The sequence below is a fragment of the Cryptotermes secundus genome, unplaced genomic scaffold, assembly GCF_002891405.2.
Source record: "Cryptotermes secundus unplaced genomic scaffold, Csec_1.0 scaffold580, whole genome shotgun sequence".
NCBI classification, from domain to species: domain Eukaryota; kingdom Metazoa; phylum Arthropoda; class Insecta; order Blattodea; family Kalotermitidae; genus Cryptotermes; species Cryptotermes secundus.
This window is the reverse complement of record NW_019720171.1, coordinates 2,698-23,888: the sequence shown is the minus strand read 5'-3', so window position 1 is coordinate 23,888 and position 21,191 is coordinate 2,698. Positions and strand designations below refer to the sequence as shown.

The 21,191-nt window shown below is 39.2% G+C and overlaps 2 protein-coding genes across 4 annotated transcripts in view; both read right to left on the bottom strand.

Annotated features, from left to right (window-relative positions):
- LOC111867746 (probable cytochrome P450 301a1, mitochondrial) overlaps window positions 1-12,402 on the bottom strand; it is a 56,089-nt gene extending 43,687 nt beyond the window's left edge. For 2 of the 3 annotated variants that reach the window (XM_033752848.1, XM_023857881.2), the window contains exons 1-2: window positions 11,800-12,402; window positions 714-847 (exon numbers count right to left, since the gene is read on the bottom strand). In XM_033752848.1, the coding sequence (XP_033608739.1) occupies window positions 714-847; window positions 11,800-12,106 (441 nt within the window). In that variant the 5' untranslated portion in view covers window positions 12,107-12,402. The remainder of the gene's footprint in view (window positions 1-713; window positions 848-11,799) is intronic. The other variant, XM_023857871.2, reaches the window with a different exon arrangement.
- A 972-nt stretch (window positions 12,403-13,374) lies between these two features.
- On the bottom strand, window positions 13,375-20,570 carry LOC111867740 (probable cytochrome P450 49a1; the record flags this gene model as incomplete). Its single annotated transcript, XM_023857857.2, has 3 exons — window positions 13,375-14,083; window positions 18,748-18,957; window positions 20,492-20,570. Coding segments are annotated over 3 exons (397 nt in total), but the record flags the coding sequence as incomplete, so codon positions are not given.
- Window positions 20,571-21,191: the final 621 nt, after the last annotated feature.

Below are 21,191 nucleotides of genomic sequence, written 5' to 3'. Positions count from 1 at the left end.
TGAAACAAAATTTTTCCTTCCGTTCATTGATTCCGATTGTGTTTTTGTTCATTGGAGCAGATGATATCCCAGTTATGTTGAGTAAACAGCAACGTAATGCTGACATATCGTAAGAATGGACTGAAGTTATCAAGACTCCCATGACTTTAAAAAAATTGCAACCGATAATGCCATGTGTTATTATAACATGTCTTTTGTAACAGTGCTAATACACTCATTGGTTGGTTGCGGGAGCAATCACAAACTGATAATGATAAAACCAGACTAATACTGCAAATCACTGGTCGCAAAAACTGCCATTAGGTGGTGCTGTGAACTAGCCTTGTAACGCTCGAGTGACGGTCGTGGCAACTGTACGTCGGCGGTCGGCTGCAGCCTAGAGGCTAATGTTTTTTTATTTGACAGTGTATCACAGAAAGGACCTTGTGAAATTGTGGAAAAATACCGTAGGAAAGACCAGATAAACTCCACTAAATTAAATTCATTGTAAGTGCTTCTTGAGATAGTTTATCCCAGTTAAAATACATTACGAGGTCCCTAAAATATTTGGGGGGGGGGCATCAAATAAATTTCTTCGAATGCTCTGTGGTGCACTAGGGGATTTTTTCCCCCTTAAGAATTTGAAAGAATGCAAGAACCATAAAACACATTTGCGCACTCCGTCAGCACGAAGCTAAATGCAGACCAAGAATGCGTCACTTGTGAACACTTACCTTTTCAATGACGTCAGGATCGAAGACCATCACCATGTTTTTAACCCCCGGGATTCCAGTTATCTTCATGATTTTCCCATACATTTCGTAGAGATCTCTGTGGTAGCTTTCTTCTGTTAGTCGATAAAGATCACCTTAAATTTAAACCAAGTTGTTTTTTAAAATAACAAGGAAATTAAGCACAATGAAATCAGATTAAAAATTATTAGTTTCCGGTGTTATGAATAGATGTTTATTGGAAAAACATAAGTTTTGTATCATTGTATCCTTATTCGAATAATTTTCAATTTTAATGCAACTAGCACGAGCACCATGTCAATAGAAACCACACTGTCTTCATACTGCTCTAATATGCGACAGCCATTTTTGTCAGATATGATCCCGCCAGCTTCTGAAGTTGTACTTACTGTGACATCGTGAAGTTTATGAAGGTAGGCGGCACTCACAAAAGAAACATCATTGACAATGTAAATTTGGTTTTCAATTTATGAAGTACTAACATGACAGAGTACGGTGCAGTTAAAGCTGGTAGGTGGTCGAATTCTTGTTGAAACATGAAAGTCCTTACAATTCACACATGATAAACAGTTCCTAAAATGTTAGCCTGTTTTTTTCGTATCTCGTTCACATTCTTCGACAGATGCTATGTTTCTGTACTTTGCTGCAGCGTTCCCAACACGGCGGTCAATCGCCCTAAGAGGCCAGTGCGAGAATAGAAGAAGAATTTGGAGGGCGCAGCCTAAACAAAATTTTACACAAATCTTCCCCGTTAGCAGATGGCAAAAGAAAGACTAGGTTCCAACCCTCAATACATGGACGAAGCGTTTCCTTCCTAACCAACTGGAGGAAGGTGAAATCAAGTGGTATATGAGAATGATTGAGTTACGTAAACAAGGAAGGACGGCACAGATGCCATCAGGTTGAACATGGCTCAATAGCGTGAGGTCCAATCAGGTTATTGCCTAATAATCCACACAACACATTAATAAAAATTCTGTGCTGCTAGTGAAATTATCCTACTTCATGTTGATTCTCATGTAATCAAAAGGGCAAATTCTTTGTGACGGTTCTACGCTCCCCGGTAAATTGAATCTCGTCCGTTAACAGGACATCATATGGAATGTGTAGCCATGGTTAGAACAATTTATAATATCTCACGCGGTTAGCTTTACTGCCTGGAAGAAATGTTTTATTCGTTGGGGATGACACGGATAGAAAACTTCATGGTGAAAATTCTCCGTACATATGCCTGTTCTACACCAGTCCTTCTGGAATTTCTGCCTAAACGTGTACTTGGGCTTCGCCCCATTGCTGCCAGAACATCTTCTCCAAGCCATGTTCACGTTGTGTATTCGCTCGTAGGAAGGAACCAGTCTCCCTCAGTGTTCCCTATACATTCTCAAATGTTTCGTGGTGTGGACATTTCTGCAGATACGCGCCACAGCAACCCTACCACTTCCATCGCAGAAACCGTACACAAAATGCGTGTCTGCGTATTCAACACGTGTGTTAGGCATATTGACTACGACGGCGCTGAAACACAGCACAGTAATTGAGAGTGCATAAGCAGAACTTCGTCGAGTTACAGCAGTTCCAGCTCTCTCCGCTGGAGCTTAACTGGATAACCGTATCGAATCCACCTATCGTTTATTAGGCATTATTTTTGCTCGATATAAGTTTGCAGATGTACGACCAGTATGTCACAGAACATCTTCAATTAAAGGAAATTTATTGCTTAAATACATCTAAGAACAGTGGGAACGTTACTTCAACTTTTTTCGCACGATTTCACTTATGATGTTCATTTATTAAACTAAAAATATATACTTTAAAGCCAATCACATGAAATGAATCACAACATAGAGCCATATATTACCTGTTAAATTGATACCAAATTCGCAAAGTCGCAAATGATCTACATCAGAGATGTATCGTTCATATTTATTTCGTAAAAAAAGTTCTTGAATATTAATTTTCAATTTCAGACTCACCCAAAAAAGGTTTATTTTTGCAGACAGTAATCAGAATTTTATTGGCTTTAGAGTTTTAGTGTTAATTTTTCCGATATTAATTTCCGACAATATTTGACCGTTGGCCAATTGCATATACGAATGGATGATTTTTCCTTCATTTTGACAGCACAACCTAGTGACGTAGGGAAACAATAATTTACCAAGATATGGAATAAATTTCCAGATATTCCTTATGACAAGCAACGACTTTGATCCTGGTATTTCTTCAGATCTTGAGGTAATACAGCTAATCCGGTCTAACTTGTGTTATGGCCATAGCGCTGTTACATTTCTTAAGCACATGCAGTCACAAACTGCGCAGCATTTGAGGTTGGCCGCCAGCGACCGACCTACGCTAAAACCTTGATATACAAGCATTATCTCTCGCAGACACTGATTCTGTTTACAGTCCCTGTAAAAAAAGCGGTTGATACGAGAGATTTTCTGTTTCAAGTTCATTTTTATCACCATAATCCTGTATGATTCAGCGAAACATGAAATATGACTTTGCACTCTTTATCAGCATTACACACATTTTAAAATGCAGAGTAATGATGACCGTAATGAAATTACGCACTAAATTGATGCAAATTGTCGGTAGATGTAGCTAACTACGTTACCGGCTCAATGCTCTGTTAAGACTTGTATGGTGGGCTATGGAGAAGAGTGTCTCCCCATATTCCCTACATGTTCAATCCTAGTGACATACGGAGGAACTGGCGTTACTGCGCCACAATCTGATGTGATTTGTAGTTCCTGCCTTACAGGTTTTAGTGTTCTACCTAAATTATACGTCCTAAACTTTAGTGCCAGTCACAGTAGCCGAGCGGTCTAAAACATGAACTGTCTTCGATCGCTCGGAAGCCGGGATCGTGGGTTCGAATCCCACTCAGGGCATGGATATTTAGTGTGTGTTTTTGTGCGTTTATCTCTGTTTGTGTATAGGTAGAGGCCTTGCGACGAGCTGATCACCCGCCCAAGGGGTCCTACCGATTGTGTGAGATAGAGAAAAACCGAAGTGAACGGAGAAGTTCATGGAGGTAGGCCTAGGCCCACTGGGGCTGTAGTGCCAAGGAAAAAACTTTAGTACCTATCTCACTGAATCATGTTCCTGTCGGTGATGTGAGCTGCAATGAAGCTATAATTGACAAGACTAGAGAGTTTAACAGGTTCAGGTCTCGTTACACAAATTTTTATATTTTTCTTTCTTGCTGTTAGCATGGGTGTAGCCAATTCTCTTCGATGTTCATTCACTGCAGATTCATTCCATCAAATCTTGTTAAATAGGTATGTCCCCTATCGCTTTAGTGCCTTCATCCTCATCTGGGGACGAAGAAGATGGCCTCGAGATGAAGAGGGAAATTTATATTATATTGAATACAGAACCTCTGAAATCGGACAGGTTTTGGTCCTTAGTCTGACGGAGTATTGGATGAGACTAATGATTCCTCGCTCTAAAAAAGGAAATGTTAGGGAATTTTACTTACATAGGGCTATGACTTGAATAGAGATATCAGAGGTGGAATCTTTTAAAAATGGTGGCCAACTTTAGAATTACATCTGAGGCTGGTATTACTCAAGAATGATTTTATTTCAAGGAGTTAGTTTAATTAATTATTTCAAATTGTTTTTCTCTGCAGTTTGACTGCATAAAACAATATACGAGTACAACACTGTTTCTATGACCTCTGCTTTTAGTCATCAAGTTTCCAATTTGAATAAGAATTGTAATTTTTTTTTTCATTGGCGCTACAGCCCTCATTTGGACCTAGGCCTACCTCCATGAAACTCTCCTATTGTAATCTTTAAGATACGTATATTTATGTTAAATACGATAAGTAATTTTTAAACAAATTTCCTATGTTCAGTACCGACAAGTGGAAAGCGATTAATGAGTGATCTGAGTGCAGAATATCAGAGACAATGATTTCTGACAGCCGAGCATTCTTGTGCACAACAACATCGAACACGTCACCATTCCCCGTAGGAGAGTAATGAGTGGGAAATTGTGGTGCTGAAATTTCAAACTTATGAGTACGCAGTAAATTCAATAGTTTCGCGCTTGAAGATTTTGAAACTACGCAAATCCAAAATGGATGTTTAAGATTTAGATCTCCTGCCAGCAGCGACTTCTTTCTAAATCTTAAGAACTCTGTGATGTCTGTGCCAGTCCAGGCGTGGCCTGACGACTTATATACTGTTTCAAGTAGGACTTCACTATTACCAGACGGAATGCCAACTTCTGTGGCATCTACTGAACCAAACAAGGGCAGGACTGAAAGCCAAGGTGAGTGCCTTTTCTGACTACAACCGCAGTTCTGCCTTTTCTTTCTGAGAAGCGGTCAGCGCGATATAAGTGATAATTTCAAATAAAGAACATTGCATAGGGTAGCAAATGTGTCTCTGAGAGTAAAGTCACATCTATATGAACATTTTGCAGCTGTTCATTGAGCTCATAGCGCTGCCGCTAAATGACATTTGCATTCAATTCTATGATTTTGAGCGGCCTATAAACTCCAGCAGACATTTTGTTTCATTAAGTATCATTTTTGCAATAACCTTTATTCTATCTTCTTCTAACATAGCTTCACGGAGCTCTGTCATTATCTGTCACACTACAGTGGCTACAGCTTCATTACTGGACGAACTGGGAGCCTGTACTGATAAACCTATTTTCTGAAATTCTTCTAATGGCCCATAATGCTGCACACGATGCCAAACGTTTTCCCCATTGCTCTGCGGAGCCTGCGGCTACTGGTGTTGAGTGTCTCGGAGCAGTAGGACTGATTTTGTATACTTCTTGACTCTTTGTGTGGTATCTTCAGAGACATGCCTCTTGCGTCCTTTTTCTGCCTGGAAGTTGTCATTCTGGGCCGTTGATTGAAATGAGAAAATGTTCAGTGCTGTATTTTGCCCTGCCCGTGCATTCACCTTCAGGACGGTCTTAGTTTCATTCAGTGTTACCATGTACATGCCGTAGAGAGCGCTGAAGACCGCTTACCATCTAAAAATTTGCAAAATTTTGCTCTGTTCTCCTCCGCACTGTTCACAATATTTATGAACTGAGAGTCTTCCCCTACTCTAGCCGGTGTGTATTTGGCAATGATATCAATGCCACTGAGCGTTTCGTGTACTTATTGTGCTACAGAAGCTGCTTCTGGGTATCTGTTCGTTATAGCATGGCATTCAAATTTCAACGATGAGAACTCCTGTCTCCGGTATTTCCTGAATCCCGGTTCTGGGACGTCCGCCACCTTGGTGTACACTCATATTCACTGCTTGTTATGTTGTTTCGCACAGCACTGCCACAAACACGGCCGGGCGGCAAATTTTACCGATACCACTTTCGCCAAACGGGAGGTGGTCCTGAACAAACTACCTAAAGTGAAGTCCGTAAAAGACACTCTGTCCGACACCCGTGTCCTTCAAATCACTAAATTCAACAAAAACCTGATGGAGCTCTTGAACTCATTTGTAACTTAACCACTCAACCCCCAGTCCTCTAAATCCCGACTCTGAACACACCTACTCACACTGCTTCACCTCTATTCTTGTGTGACGTCACCGCGCACGCGTGTTCTAAGCGCGTTACATAGCGACGACTGAACTGCTCATGTATCGCGAGAGCTCCTCTATTGTTGCGTGCGGGCATTACCTAGCAACGGCTGATGTTCACATATACACCTCCTAGCGACGGGTCTATATGTCTCTCATTGAACCGGATATTCGACTGTTATGAATTTTCATAAGGATGTTATGTCATTGCAACCTATCCCAACGTAGTAGGTTTCTATGTCATACAATCTGAAATAACATCATGGCGGACGCACGACTTTGTGAACTGTAATAATAATTTTGTGTCTGATTGAAGTTAATATTCACCTTTCGCTTTTGTTGGTTATAACTCATGAACGACTGGAAATACGTATATGAAATTTCGTACCGACGTAGATAGTAAAAAATTAACTCCGTGGCTTTTAGCGTGCAAGCCAACTATACCGACCGAGCGACCGCCGCTTGTCAGCGATTTGTGCCAACATTTGCGGATAGAGGGTGTCGCATGGTTAGCACGACGTAGATCGTAAACGTGCATATACGTATTTTTGTGACCTCTTCATTATAAATCAACAATCACAACAATGGACACAGTGCGAAATTCTGTGGTTACTTCCGACCAGTTTAACTTACTCATAAAGAATATTTTGCCTAAGTAAGAAGTTCATCCTGGAGACATAATGAATGATGATAGTCTTTAACACGTATAAAATTGCAAACAGTGAACACTTTACTTGATCCAGATACGATTATATGAAAGTCGGGGTTTGAGTCCTGCACACAGGCTATGCTGTCTGTTGGTATAATTGAATTTTGTTTATTGTTGAGTAACAAATTTTTATTTCCTAGCTATATTATTTAAGAAAACACGATGTGTTAGAATAGAAATGCGTGCAAAGTAAAGTATTCTTCAGTTCTTCCAGAAACACCATCTGTGACTAAAGAGGAGACTCCCCGTGGAGACAATATTGGGCACACTATCGTTGTTACCTTATGTAATATTGCGAATATCATTTTTTCTTGAATGCGATTGTACGTAAATGTGAGAAACAGAATAATGAAAGGAAGGGACAGAAAGAGGAGGTGAATTTGTTAGAAGGTAAACAACTCTCATGTAACTGTCAAAAGATAATGATGACATAAAAACACACAAAAATCTTCAAACATGACAGGGGGGCACGCAGTAACGTAGTTGGTTGAGGCACTGTGCTAGAAGCCGGAAGGTTGCGGGTTCAAGTACCGATGAGTTCATTGAATTTTTTCAATTGACCTAATCCTTCCAGCCGTACTATGGCCCTGGGGTCGATGGAGCCCCTAACAGAAATAAGTACCAGGAATATTCTTGGAATATTCTTGGGGTTAAAGGGCGGCCGGCGTGTAGGGCTGACAACTTTGCGCCATTTATGAACCGATTATCTGGAAAATATGGGAAACTTAACATCTCACAACTCTATGGGCCTCCACGGCCTGTTACGGGGATACTTTTACTTTACTTTTTTAATAGTCATGGGAACAGAAACAAAATGAGCTAAAAAGAGCTTTGATTAAATGCCGCAAGATCATGATTAACTATTTAGCCACGAGAGACTCAAGAATCAGGAATTTCAACACTAATTTGTGTTAGTTGACTTCGTATTAAATTTAGTCGAATTGAATGGAGTCGCGCTCGGATAGACATAGCAACAAAATATATTGTCACTTTTTGCCTCTGTTACGCGACAAGTAAACTCACGCGGGTCTCAGGTTTAAAGAAGAAGTTAATTGGCCAGTCTCTTCTACATTCACAAGTACAGTTATTCACAACTATCACAATTACTGTTTCTGCTATAGTCGAAGTCAAACTGAAGAATGACTACTGACTACTACCGACGGTCAAGTCAAAGTCTCTTCGAAGCTGGACTTTATAACCTGCCCTCGGACGGAATAGAGCGCATCGTGTTTAGGGGTTCTTTTTTATCTGCTGGTAGTACCCTTTCATTTCCGGGGAAACGTGTTTGTTGTTTCAGCGTTTCGTAGGTAACGCCCTGCTGGTATTCCCTTCCCACTGAAGTATATATTCTTATCACGACCGTTACCGATCAATTGACGTGTCTTCTGTCGTTTCGGCGGCATGCCACGGTATTATATATTTATAAAACTAATAAAAGTCAATAAAATATTAGAGGTTTTATTAATATTATTGCCTCAATCAACCACTACATATTTCGGATGCATAGACCTGGGTTTCTCAACCGCCGGGCCGCGGCCCGGTACCGGCCCTGGCATCAACTATACTGGGTCCTCGTCTTCATTCATTCATCAGTAATCTGTCAGATGACAGGTCCACAGTCTCTTCCAAAACAGTTCCTCCACTTAATGCGATCTTCTATCCTATCCAGGACTATCCAGGAAAAGTGATAATGTGGTAGTTTTTCCATTTGCTTTCCACATCGCAGTGCAACAGCCGTTCAAACCACTCTGGTCATGCCTGTTGCTGTACGAACTTGAACCATCTCGAGCTTCATTTGCTCTGTGCTTCAAGTCGCTGCTGATGACGCTGTTTCCGGCATCAGTTTTTGGTTTTTGGTGTCCCTCTTCGTCTGATGTCTACCCTTTGACCTGTCCAGCAAAAGAGGCTCTGCCAGTAGCTACGCTACCGCTACGTTACCTCGTCTTATAAAGAAAGAATTTACCGGACCTCGGTCTCACAAATGTTGAGAACCACTGGCATAGACCATCCTTACATGGTCTGTAAATAAACAAGTAAATAAATAAGTATATAAATATTGAAAAAAGTGAATGAAATACACTATTACTGGATCGCAATGCATTATATTTCTTTTTTTTATTCATATAAAACGTGATAATGGCCCATGCGAACGACGAATGTAGTGATTGAAGGGGACAGTAAAATTGATTAAAAATTATATTTAATTTACTTTAATTTACTTCAATTTACTTTAATTTATTTATAACATATATAGTTATAATTTTTAAAGTGTATTTATATTTTATTATAATGTATTTAATTTACTTCGTTATTGTGTCGAAAGCTGTACCTTAATTTTGAAATTCAAGAGAGCATACAAAATAAAAGCGAAAAAACAAAAAGCATTTCGCTACAGTTATGCTTCTCTTTTTGTTTGGTAGCAACAAATAAGCAAATGTGCAGCTAAATATGATATTTTTTAAGGTAGATCCTAAACCCTCGCAGTCTATGTAGAAGTGCCCACACTGAAGTTTAGTCGGCAGTCCTGAAGGCAATACTCGTAGAAGAGATGGGACACTGGATGCAGGTGCAGAAATATTAAAATATATTTAATATAAAACAGCGTGAGAGCCTGGACTGAAGTGAGTAAAGGCAGAGATGATTCTTAGGTGGAAATTTGTTAACACGGTGAGGAAACTTCGTCTTTCGTACGAGTAAAAAGGCGGTGGGTTCTTGGCAAATTGAGCGACTGTCAGTTTCAAACAGTTTCAGCTCCTTGCATTCAGTTGGACATTAAACACGAGGATGAAATTCTAACATTTCTATTATGTGATGCACAACCAATGCAATTTTCTCAAGCAACATATAATAACGTAAAGGGTAACCTTGGAATTTCGCCTTGTATTGACGACCATCCGTGAAGGTTATAGCTTATGTTCTGGAGATATGCTTAATGACGAGTCTTAGGTATGCGACCTCTTATTTTGGTTATTAATCTGGATTAAGCTATAAGATTTCGTGAATATATGTTGCAAAGTGACGGGTAAGACACAATTGTTTCACTTGTAATTCGTAACACAGTAAGTGGGAAATAGTGTAAAATGCTTCACACTTGAATTCGGCTTAATTTGTAAAAGATTTTACTTAGAGGTTTTGCATACAAATGTACCATTAAATACTTGTATATCGAAAGACAAGTGGTATATGAGAGAGTCGTGAAACACGTCCCCTTATTCAGCAGGTACTCAGTAACACCTTCGAAATGGCCGATAGAGATTATGAATAGATTCAGTTTATCTATATGAAACACATTAAAATTTATGGCGCTGCGGGATGTTTAAGTGTTAACAGCGCAGATATGTTTCCTGATTTCCTATCGTCCAGTACATGATCTAGTGGCTGCCTTTGTTTAAAGCGGAAATTAACCTTCGATGTGCAAAGAGGTGGGCGGTAATTTGGCTAAACAAAATGGATCATACGTCATGAAGTTGTTTCTTGTAGTCATACTCGGGTAATCGGGTAATGGAGAATTAGATAGGCAGTATATATAGCATGCATGAAGGAGGTGAAGGATGGCAGTACCATTCTTTATTGGGAAACGAAGAACACGAATCAAAATTAGGAGTCCAATGTGTATATATTATTAATTTTCTTCGTAATTGGTGTGAACACGCTCGAGTTGAATCCAGTTCTTATGAATAAGAGTTACATAAACCGCGAACAGTTTCTTTCTACGTTGAAAGAGTATTAGCATCACAACGTCGATTCCCTTACATTGATATAATTTATTGTTTGGTTAGTTCATTAGTTAGTCGTTCAGGCCAAAATAGTGAATGAAAATTGAACTTACCTTTAATTTGAAGGTTCCTTCTTCACTCTAAATATATCTGATTAGTTGTTTTTTTTTTTGTAACAAGCACGGCCTGTAATGCCTTTCCGTTTCTAAACATTCAATATTTACGTCATCATAACTCGATAACCTGCGCTTCCTTCCTTAAACAAGGGCTACCACGCTTGAAGTTGAAGCTAGTTAAGAGTGATGGACTTTAACATCCTGAGGAATATTACGGGACATATTGACAACAAAGGTTCTGTTCCCGAGTATGTACAATAGCGGTGCACGAACATGCGAGCAAAATGTAAGCTGATCTGCATAAAAATCGTCAACTGATGTAAAATATACATTCGGCGCAAATGAATCCATTCTACGGATATGACTTGAGAATATTCGGCCCAGACAGGGCCTCAATTCGAATATAGCAAGGTTTCATTCGGCGCAAATAGGATCATAATTCGGACGTGAATGACTCTATTCGAGGAAGGAAATCCAGGCAGATAAGGTGACTAAATATTGGATCCCCTAGGTATGCATATAAAACGAAAGCTATTGCTTATATAGTTTTATGGATAGTGGAAAGTCTTACAGACTGCATGGGTTTCCTCGTTTTTTCTTCAACAATATTCGTAATTTCGTCGTTGGTTTAATAAAGAACCGAACATACTATGGAAAGTTCAAGATATGTCACACTATTTTCTTCGAAAATTTATTACATATTCACAATGCTGAAAACAATTTAAAGCTGTAATACGTATTTGCATTGGTTTCGTATAATTAATCCCTCGAAACTTGACTCCTGCTTGAAATACATGTAAAATATGTACTACTCTCGAACCATACTTTCACAATTTAATATCCTTGACAGCTTTAGTATTCATTCTTCCAGTATTAAATTTCACATGTATCCGATTCGTGATGAATTGCACATAAAAACGGACGAATGGTCTTTCACTCTGAGCGTACCCATGAAGAAGTAACGAAACAGTAGCTTACCAATATGTGGGATAAATCTCCAGGTATTCCCTATGATAGGCAACGGCTTTGGTCCTGGCATGTCTTCAAATGGCTTGGCGTAATCCCACTCCTCCGGCCTGGCCTGTGTGGCAACCATAGTGCTGTTGCATCTCTTGAGCACACGAGCGCTGACATTGCGCAACGCTGCGTTTTGGCCTCCAACGACGAGCGACCTACTCACACAAACGCCTTGTCGTAACATCTCGCACACACTGCTTGTGGTCAGAGTTGCTGTGCAATATAAATAGCAGATACGAGAGTTATCATGAACGTTGTTACAGCACATCTTCAGACGTCACTATGTTAGTCGCTCTTTGGCGTATCACTTTCAAACGACATGGTGCAGGATATACTGTTTCGTCACCCTCTCTCTCTGACATGCAAGTCACAAAAGATCTGACTTAATCCTACTGTAAACTTTTTTGTATGCACGTATTTATTGGTCTATCTCTTATAGAAAATCTATATTTGAGTACAAGAAACACTCCTCTATATGTTTGTCGGTGATGTGAAGGGCAATTCATGATAACGAGAAGACTATACGATATATGATATAAATTCCGTCCTCAGTGCGACAATTTATTGTAGGTTTTTAGTTTTGCTTTCTTCTACACTACATGTTTCGGCCACAAACGGCCATCATCAGGTGTATACACTCACATAGCTGTTACACTGCACCCAGTTTAAAATTTAAAAACAGACAGGTCTTCCCAATTGGCTAACAGGATCTACTTCGCTGATATTTGTCTGATTCGTACATCATCTTTGTCACACACACGTCAATTTTGACATTCATGAACTGGCACTTTTAAAATCTTCAGTTCCAATTTTAGAAAATTCCTTTAACATTTTAAAATTTGGTAAAATTTTAAAGGAATTTTCTAAATTATCACTGTTTCAGCACGTCCAGGAGATGACAAATTTAAAGGGTTTTGAGACGAAATGAAGTGTAAAGGGAACTGGTTAGGGTTACACTCTGTCGATACAAAGATACTCATTTTCTGAAGATATCACACTGCGCACTTAATTATTGTACATTTATCTTGTTAAATATTCACCTTATCACAAATTTTTCTCCTTTAGACTTTAATATTATTTTTCTGGTGGGGTGGAACTAAGTCATTTCTACTGCTGCCATTTCTGGCCTATTGTACCAGCCCCAGATGATAGGTGAGGGTGATTGTGGAGCAATTCGTGGATGAAGATTGGCAGGAGAAACTGAAGTACTTGGAGAAAATGTACCCCAGCGCCACTTTGTACACCACAAATCCCACTTGAGCAGACCCGGGATCGAACCCGTTATGCCGCGTTGGAAAGCCAGCGACTATCCGCTTGAGCTATGGCGCGGCCTAGATTTCAGTAAGTCTCATATTCCTTTCCTATATCAGTTCCGTAAAGGCTGGTCATTAATGAGAAATGTAATGAAGTTACATTGAGACGGAAACTAAAACACATATGCACTGCTACAATGTTATATGATGTATGAACATGTTTCGGCCATGGAAGGCCATTTTCAGGCAACATTTCTGTGAGCAATCCTAATGCACTGCGAACTAATTGTATGTAATTCCTTTTATTACTTTCGTTTCATTTCATTAATATTTTAATATATTAACACTATTATATAGTATCACAAAATATGCACATGATAATCGCTGTCCGATATTGAAGTGTTAATCAATTTTATAGATTGTAGCATTATAGACTGAAAATTTCATAGACTGTAAATGGAACGTCAGTGTAACAGAATGCCTGTATATAATATTAAGTCTATACACTGTTCACTGGCACATGTGATTTGCATTTCTGATCCATTGTTAGATGCCGTTTCAACTCATGTTTGTGTAAGAATAGATATAAAATATAAGAGATGTAAGTGGATATACATGAAGTAAAAGCAACAATTCGCCCATACTCATCAGTTCAATTGTTAATTATACATATCCTAATCCCATTTGATTATTTTTAACTGCAGTTGTCACAAGGAGATGCGCTGAGCTGCCATTTCCTCTGTTTGTATTCATATGACGTGTTTTTATCTCTGAATGAACTGGTCTGCTTATTATATTTTCTTGACATAGATGGTTCTAATATATGGAATGGAATTTTTCATCTCTGTGAACGTAGACGTGAATAAATCAACAGAAATATTTAATTATTCCCTGTCAATCATTTTGAACTTTAGTGGTGAAACAGGTATCCGGAGCAGTTTACTCTCGAACTTCATTTCATGGTTGTACTCAACAATAAAGTTGCGGATAATCTGAAAATAAAATTACAGTGTTAATCAGTTATGAAAATTAGTTTTTGTTTTGTTTGGTAGTGTACGTTAGTTATAGTCTAGTTCAAAACTATCACCACAACCGTACATGAATTAACAGTCTAGCTGTCAGCACGCAGAACATAAGCATTTAGTTACCATTAGATGAAAACATTTTACATATTTTACGCATCCTATATTCAGTAGTACGCTCTGCACAGAACCGAATATAATCATAATACATAACGATTTCGGACCACCATATATAGTAGGGCACTGTAGTATTCACAGAAACAGAACACAATAATCACACAATACGTATGCATTGGAGAGAACTTCAGGAATAAGAAGTACTACTCGCAGCTTCATATTATCGACTAATACATACAAGCACATGAAATGTGTTTAACAACAGATGTTTCATAGAGAACTCTAACTTGAATCACATAATGTCAAATTATTTATTATTATATTATATTTAAAATAATTCCTACCCCTGATATGTTCCTCGATTTCAAGAATTTTATGATATATTATGAATTTGGATAATCTTGTACACTTATTACTACACACGTTATTGGAACTCGGTGAAAATTAAAACTAAAGTTGATATACATAAATATAATTCTTGAATCTGTCTGATATTATTAAAATAAATTTATCACATTAAATTATGATCAAAAAATAATTGAAATATATTGCGTTTGGTCAGACATTTTTATATTTACCTTCCCATCATCAATGTCTCTTGAAAGCAGTTACAAAGTTAGAATATATATAATATATGAAAGGTGAGCTATATTTAATTGCAGTTTTTCACTCATATGTATCTGAAAAAGGCGCGAAGAGGAAACTTAGCGCAATAAATAAATAAGACATCAAAATGTCACGTTATGGCATGACTATAGACGGGGTTCGGGGCCACCCGGTAGGATAGTTGATTAAAATACCGTGCTACAAGTCGAAAGGTCACAGATTCGATTACCGATGAGGTCATTAAATTTTTCAATTGACCTAATCCTTCCAGCCGCACTGTCTCTCTGGTGTCGACGTAACCTCTAACAGAAATAAGTACCAGGAATTGCCTTGGGGGTAAGGAACTTCGGGCTCTTAAAACTGAATTCTCACCGACATCTGTGAGCCAACTGTCAAGAAAATATGGGATCCTCGACGTCTCACAACCCTATACGCCTCCACGCCTCCACGGCCTGTTACAGGAGTATCTTTACTTTTTTATACACTGGTTTTTGATTGGCGATGGTATTTATTGAACACTTCAGCTCCTAACTACAAGTAAGTATTAAGCTCTAACTGTTCTACACACTTTACAGATAGATATAGGAAACACTAGTTCTTCTCAATGTCCTGTGTTCTTCGCTAGCCATTGCTTGGTAGGGGAACTAAGCGGTGACCTTTCCCCTTGCTCTGGGCTCCCGAATTTTCCTCAGCCTCTGTTACCAGCTTCTCACAGCATCAGCAAACAACTGAACCCCCTATATCAGCTAACTAACTAACTAACTAACTAACTAACTAACTAAGCTACAGAAACGAAGATATGTTACGACCGACCGTCAGTCGGTCAGCCTGTCAGCCTGTCTTGGTGTCCAGCACCTACCTGGGGCTCAAGGCCAGATTTTATTATTCTCAGAGAGTTACGGGTTTTATGATGTGGGGATTCCTTTCTGACTAGAGGACGGATCTCTTGTTTACAATTGTTGATCGGCCTCGCCAGCGCAGTCATTCTCGTGTCCGTGTCCCGCAGGACTTATGATTATATTTTACCGTCTCAGATTCGGAACTCCCCAACCTGGAGGGCGAGGTCCACGTATTTACATTCCCGAGGAACAGGGTGGATCGGTCTATTGATCGGTGCACTGACTGCAACAAGCCACGGTCAAAGTTACTTTACGACTGGCAATTTACCCTCAATCGGTTCGTCTTCGCGCCAAGCCCCATGAGGAACACGACCTAAGATTCTTTTTGTAACTGAGCCATTGCTGTCATGGTCCTTATGTAACATCCTCTCTGAGGATATAACAAAATGCCCCTCCTTATACCATCTCGACCCGGACCGCCGAGGAAAGAGCGTTCCTCTGCTGGTCTATATGCTACAGTATATATTGTGACGTATAGACTACTGCTAGGTAGAGGCTCGAATAACACCTTCCCGCGCCGGAAGATTCTTGTTCAGCAGCCCGTTGCTCGGTAAACACCTTCCAACGAATAAGCAACAATAGAGGACATCCGTTTATAGGCAATAGAAGTGTTTTCTGTTCTGTGGTCCTACCCGAGACTATATAGCCTGAAACCCAGGCCGAAGAGAGTGAGGGAGAGTAGTGAATCAGTGTAGTATGGTCAGGACTTGAGAATATCCAGTCGAAGACAGTGACTTTTTTAAATTTGTAACAAGTTGTATGAAGGTGCAGTGAATTCGATCATCAAATCCTAAACCCGCTTCATAAGACACGTAAAATATTAACACGGGACAGAATGTATGTTATGATTTAATTGTTCGTCCAATAATACAGACTAAAAGAGAATTTGTAACAGAATAATCAAACATATCTCTTTCTAATGCAGTCTACACTAAATCAGTACTTTCTTACGTTTCACGTGTGGAAAGATATTCCTTTTAATTATTTTGAATTATATTACACTTCAGTCAATTCAGGACACATTTCAGAAGACCACTGTTGACTTTTTATTTTCGAAGGTTTTTAATACACGTATATAGCGAAGTAGTTCTTTACTTATGTAGATAAGTGTACGAATCGCATACATCTTCCCTTTTCTTTAAAATTAATGTTTCATTCAATTGTCCAACATTTCGTTCTATATATTTTTATATCTGGTATATAGTTAACGAGCCCGTCACGGTAGCCGAGCGGTCTAAGTACTGTTTTCGTTCGCTTGGAAACCTGGGTCGTGAGTTAGAATTCTTCTCAAGGCATGGATGTTTAGTTTGTGTGTGTGTGTGCGTTTTTCTGTGTTTGTGTACAGGTACAGGCTTTGCAACGAGCTGATCACCCGCCCAAGGAGGCCTACCGAATGTGTAAGATGTAGAAAAACCAAAGTGAACGGAGAAGTTCTTGGAGGTAGGCCTAGGTCTACTGGGGCTGTAGTGCCAAGGAAAAAGAATAGAGTTAACGATCTGTGTTACAGAAGTCAACGTTCACATTTCGAGTCGTTTAGATTACGGTTTTGTCGGATGTAACGAAATATAGGTTGGTCCATATGTACCGACGTTACGGAGAAACCTACTTTATGACTTTCAAAGATAAGAAACTGCCACATGAACCAGGATACACTAATTTTAATATCTGCTACCCTGCTAACACATCACGTCTTGCTCCATTACTGCCGTCACCCTTAGTCTGGTGCTAATTTGTAATTAAGAATTACAGTGGAACCTCGCTTAACGAGCATAATCCGTTCCAGAATATTACTCGTAATGCGAAACACTCGTTAAGCGAAACAATTTTTTCCATATAAATTAATGTTAAATACGATAATGCGTTCCATGCTGAAAAAAATACTCAGATCATTTTATTTATAAGTATTTATTCTAAGAAAATTATATATACATTGTTAAGGAGCGTGAATCATCTTCAACTTTTCTTCTATGCGGAATGAACCAACCTGGAATACGAATTCGATTTGCAAAAAACAAAAAAGTAATCGAAGTAATTAGTTTATTATTTATGATACATATCTAATTCTTTTTTACTATAAAGCTGTCTAGAGACATTTGTTTTTGCCGAAGCTTCAAAATTTGGTGAAAATGCGACACAGCATTTTCATTAAATAAATTTATAGCGCTCATAGCTACTTCATTATTAGGGTGATGCTTCTCAATGCACGATACAAGAGTTTTCCATGCTTTCAGCATTTCTCTTATTGCGCCAGAAGATTGTTGCTTTGCTGTTACGTCCTCCTCCTCTGACAAACTCTCCTCCACAACTTCTTACTGTGAAACGCAATGCAACTCCAAATCCTGCAAATCGTTGATGTAGACCGATTGTATGTGCGTGCTAGATCAGCCACGCTCACACCTCGTTCTCGCTTTTCAATGATTTTACGTTTCATTTCTACGGTTATTTTTATTCTCTTATGGCTGCCTTTCTGCGGCTTTTTCTTCGGGAACATTTTTGCACATAAAAAAGTCACAAATAATATGTCTGAACAAAAGTGAGGAAAAATGTGTGATCACAAGCGACACTAAGATGCTAGTGGAACGAGTGCTAAACACAGACTGATGTAGCAAGAGCACAATCAGGGACTTCCCCTCTATTCACTCGTTATGCGAAACGACGATCGATAACCGAGTTACTTTTTAAAATTTGTTTTGTTCGTTATGCGAATTACTCGTTGTGAGAGTACCCGTTAAGCGAGGCTCCACTGTATTTTCTTACAAACAGTTATGCCCATCGTCTAGAGAGTACATAGCCACCTGACTGCTTCTACAGAGGTCCTTCTTTAAATTAAGGAAAACAGAAAATGAAGAATTTATTCGCCTTTCATGAACCCAAATGTTTAATAAGCTAGTAAAAAAGTCCGGTACAGGTCGCAAACCTGAGACAGATTAGTCCATTCTGGATCCTCAAACAGTAGAGAGGTAGAAAAGATATGATACTGAAGATACTGGACAACTGCGCATGTCAACATACCTTCGTCACTAATGTTTCTATCTCCAGCTCAGCGAATCTGCGGCCTAAGCACATTCTTGGTCCGAACCCGAAAGGCATTGTCACGAAAGGGTGCGTTCTCTTGCTGTGCTCCGGTTCAGTCTTCAGCCACCGCTCTGGGATGAATTTCTCCGCTTCTGGGCAATACTGTTCCAAGTTACTCAGCATTAGGAGGGGCATGATGATGTTAGTCTGCAAGAGCAGATGGTCGTATTTGTAAATAAGTTTTGTATAGTCAGATATTATACATACTATGGACATCACTGGGAAAGCTGGCTGAGGAAAAAAGCGTTTTGTATTCTAGACGTGTCTGATGAGAATCTTGGACGGAACTGAGTCCTTCCAAGCAAACACCTGAATCGTATTACAAAATAAGCCACGATTACATAATTTCCGATTAATTGTTCGCTGTCATACAATCTTTCAATGGTATGCATTCTGGCCTACACACGGATTCATTAAATGAGCATCAGTATTATATTTAAGCATCCTGTTGCACTCAATACGATACATGGTACAAACTCCGTCTTCAGTGCAAACCATATAATATAGGTATTTCGTTTTCGTCTCGTTTGTGTGTAAAGGAGAGCAAAACGAAAGACCTATATAATATGGTTTGCACATAAGACGGAGTTTGGAGCATCAGTACATAAATGACTGTAATTATTCGATTTTCACCAAATTTGTTATGATGATCATCCTACTGAAATTTTTATCCGCCCAGTGACTTCTGCTTATCACCTTCTTCTTGTTAATAACAGCAATATGACGACTAATGAGAATTTTCCAATTGTTAGTAGAACTGGGTCTTTGGCAGAGTATTTTCTGTACTTTATGTGACTGAAATATATCTCGATTGATTTACACGTGTATACAGAATATCCGGATGAAAGGTATCCAAAATAGAAAATTCATATTCTGAAACTAATTTTCATACAAGTATACGGTTTACATCATCAGAATGTAAAATTCTGAAAGTTATTTTCCGTGCCCGGCTTGCACGAATGCGCCAGCTGATGACTTTCGGCAAGCTCAGAAACAATGTTGACACCACAGGAACAGGTTCAATGCGTGCTGTGGCTAGAAGAATTGCAATCTTTTACGGCTGTCCAGCATCGTTTTGGAACGCAATATGGACGTCGGCCTCCTACACGGAAAACCATTCGGTTCTGGGACAACAAACTGAGGACTACAGGTAGTCTGTTGCGTGTAAAATCCCCTGGAAAGATACGGACCTCTGAAGAAAATGTCAATCGCATTAGAGAGGCATTCCAGCGAAGTCAGCGCAGATCAATCCGTGCTGCTAGCTTACAGCTACGTACAAATCCCGCGTTCAGCAGTGCACGATGTGCTACACAAAAGGTTACGCGTAAGAGTGTACTAGATTCAGACGATTCAGGCACTAGAACCGAGTGACCGAATAGCACACAAAAACTTCGCTGTGGACGTCCTAGAGAGAACTGACTCATCACCAGATTTTGCAACTTTGTGATGCATATGTAATTTCGCCTAATGCCGGTCATTTAGTGGCCGAAAGTTCTCTTGAAACCTGCTCAAACTCGAGAAATGAAGTTTCTATGACGACACATAACGATCATTTATCTGTATATAAGATCTTATTTCTCACCGCGGCGAGAATTCAAAATACAGTCTCCTGACATATGAAATAAAACCATATTACGTCATAAGGCAGGAAAAACTTATCTTGGATTTGTAAAATACTTACTCCTTTTGGTACTTGATAATCAGCCAGGACCATATCTTTAACTGTTTCTCTGTGATTTCCGACAGCAATTGGGGACATCCTGCAACAAATATATCACACCTATAATCCACATCAGATGGATGCCTTTACTTTGACTTAACTTCTGCTTTCGACCTCGTTCCCCACTCCTTGCTTCTTCCCAAACTGTGTGACCTTGGATTTTCTGGTGATTATGTAAACTGGATACACAGTTACCTAACCAACAGACAATCGCTGGTCCGTATCGGTGAAACTATTTCATCGCCCTTCGAAGTATTGTCCAGTGTTCTACAAGGATCTGTTCTTGGGCCTCTGCTTTTCAATGTCTACATAAACGACTTGTGTGATTCAATTAAGCACTCCAGATACCTACTCCTTGCAGATGACATTAAAATTTACATTGCTAGTAGCTGTCCTGTAGATTGTAATCTTCTGCAATCTGACGTTGACTGTATACGTAGCTGGTGTGCAGCGAACTATATGAAACTCAACGCTGACAAAACCAAAGTTATAAGGATCTCTAGGAAAACTAACTATTGACATACGAATACAAACTTCTTCTTTTCACTATAACTCGGACATATTCAGTGAAAGACCTGGGCGTATACCTTGATTCTAAACTTCATTTTCATGATCATGTTAATTTTATTTTTTCACACTGTATAAAGATGTTAGGTATAAT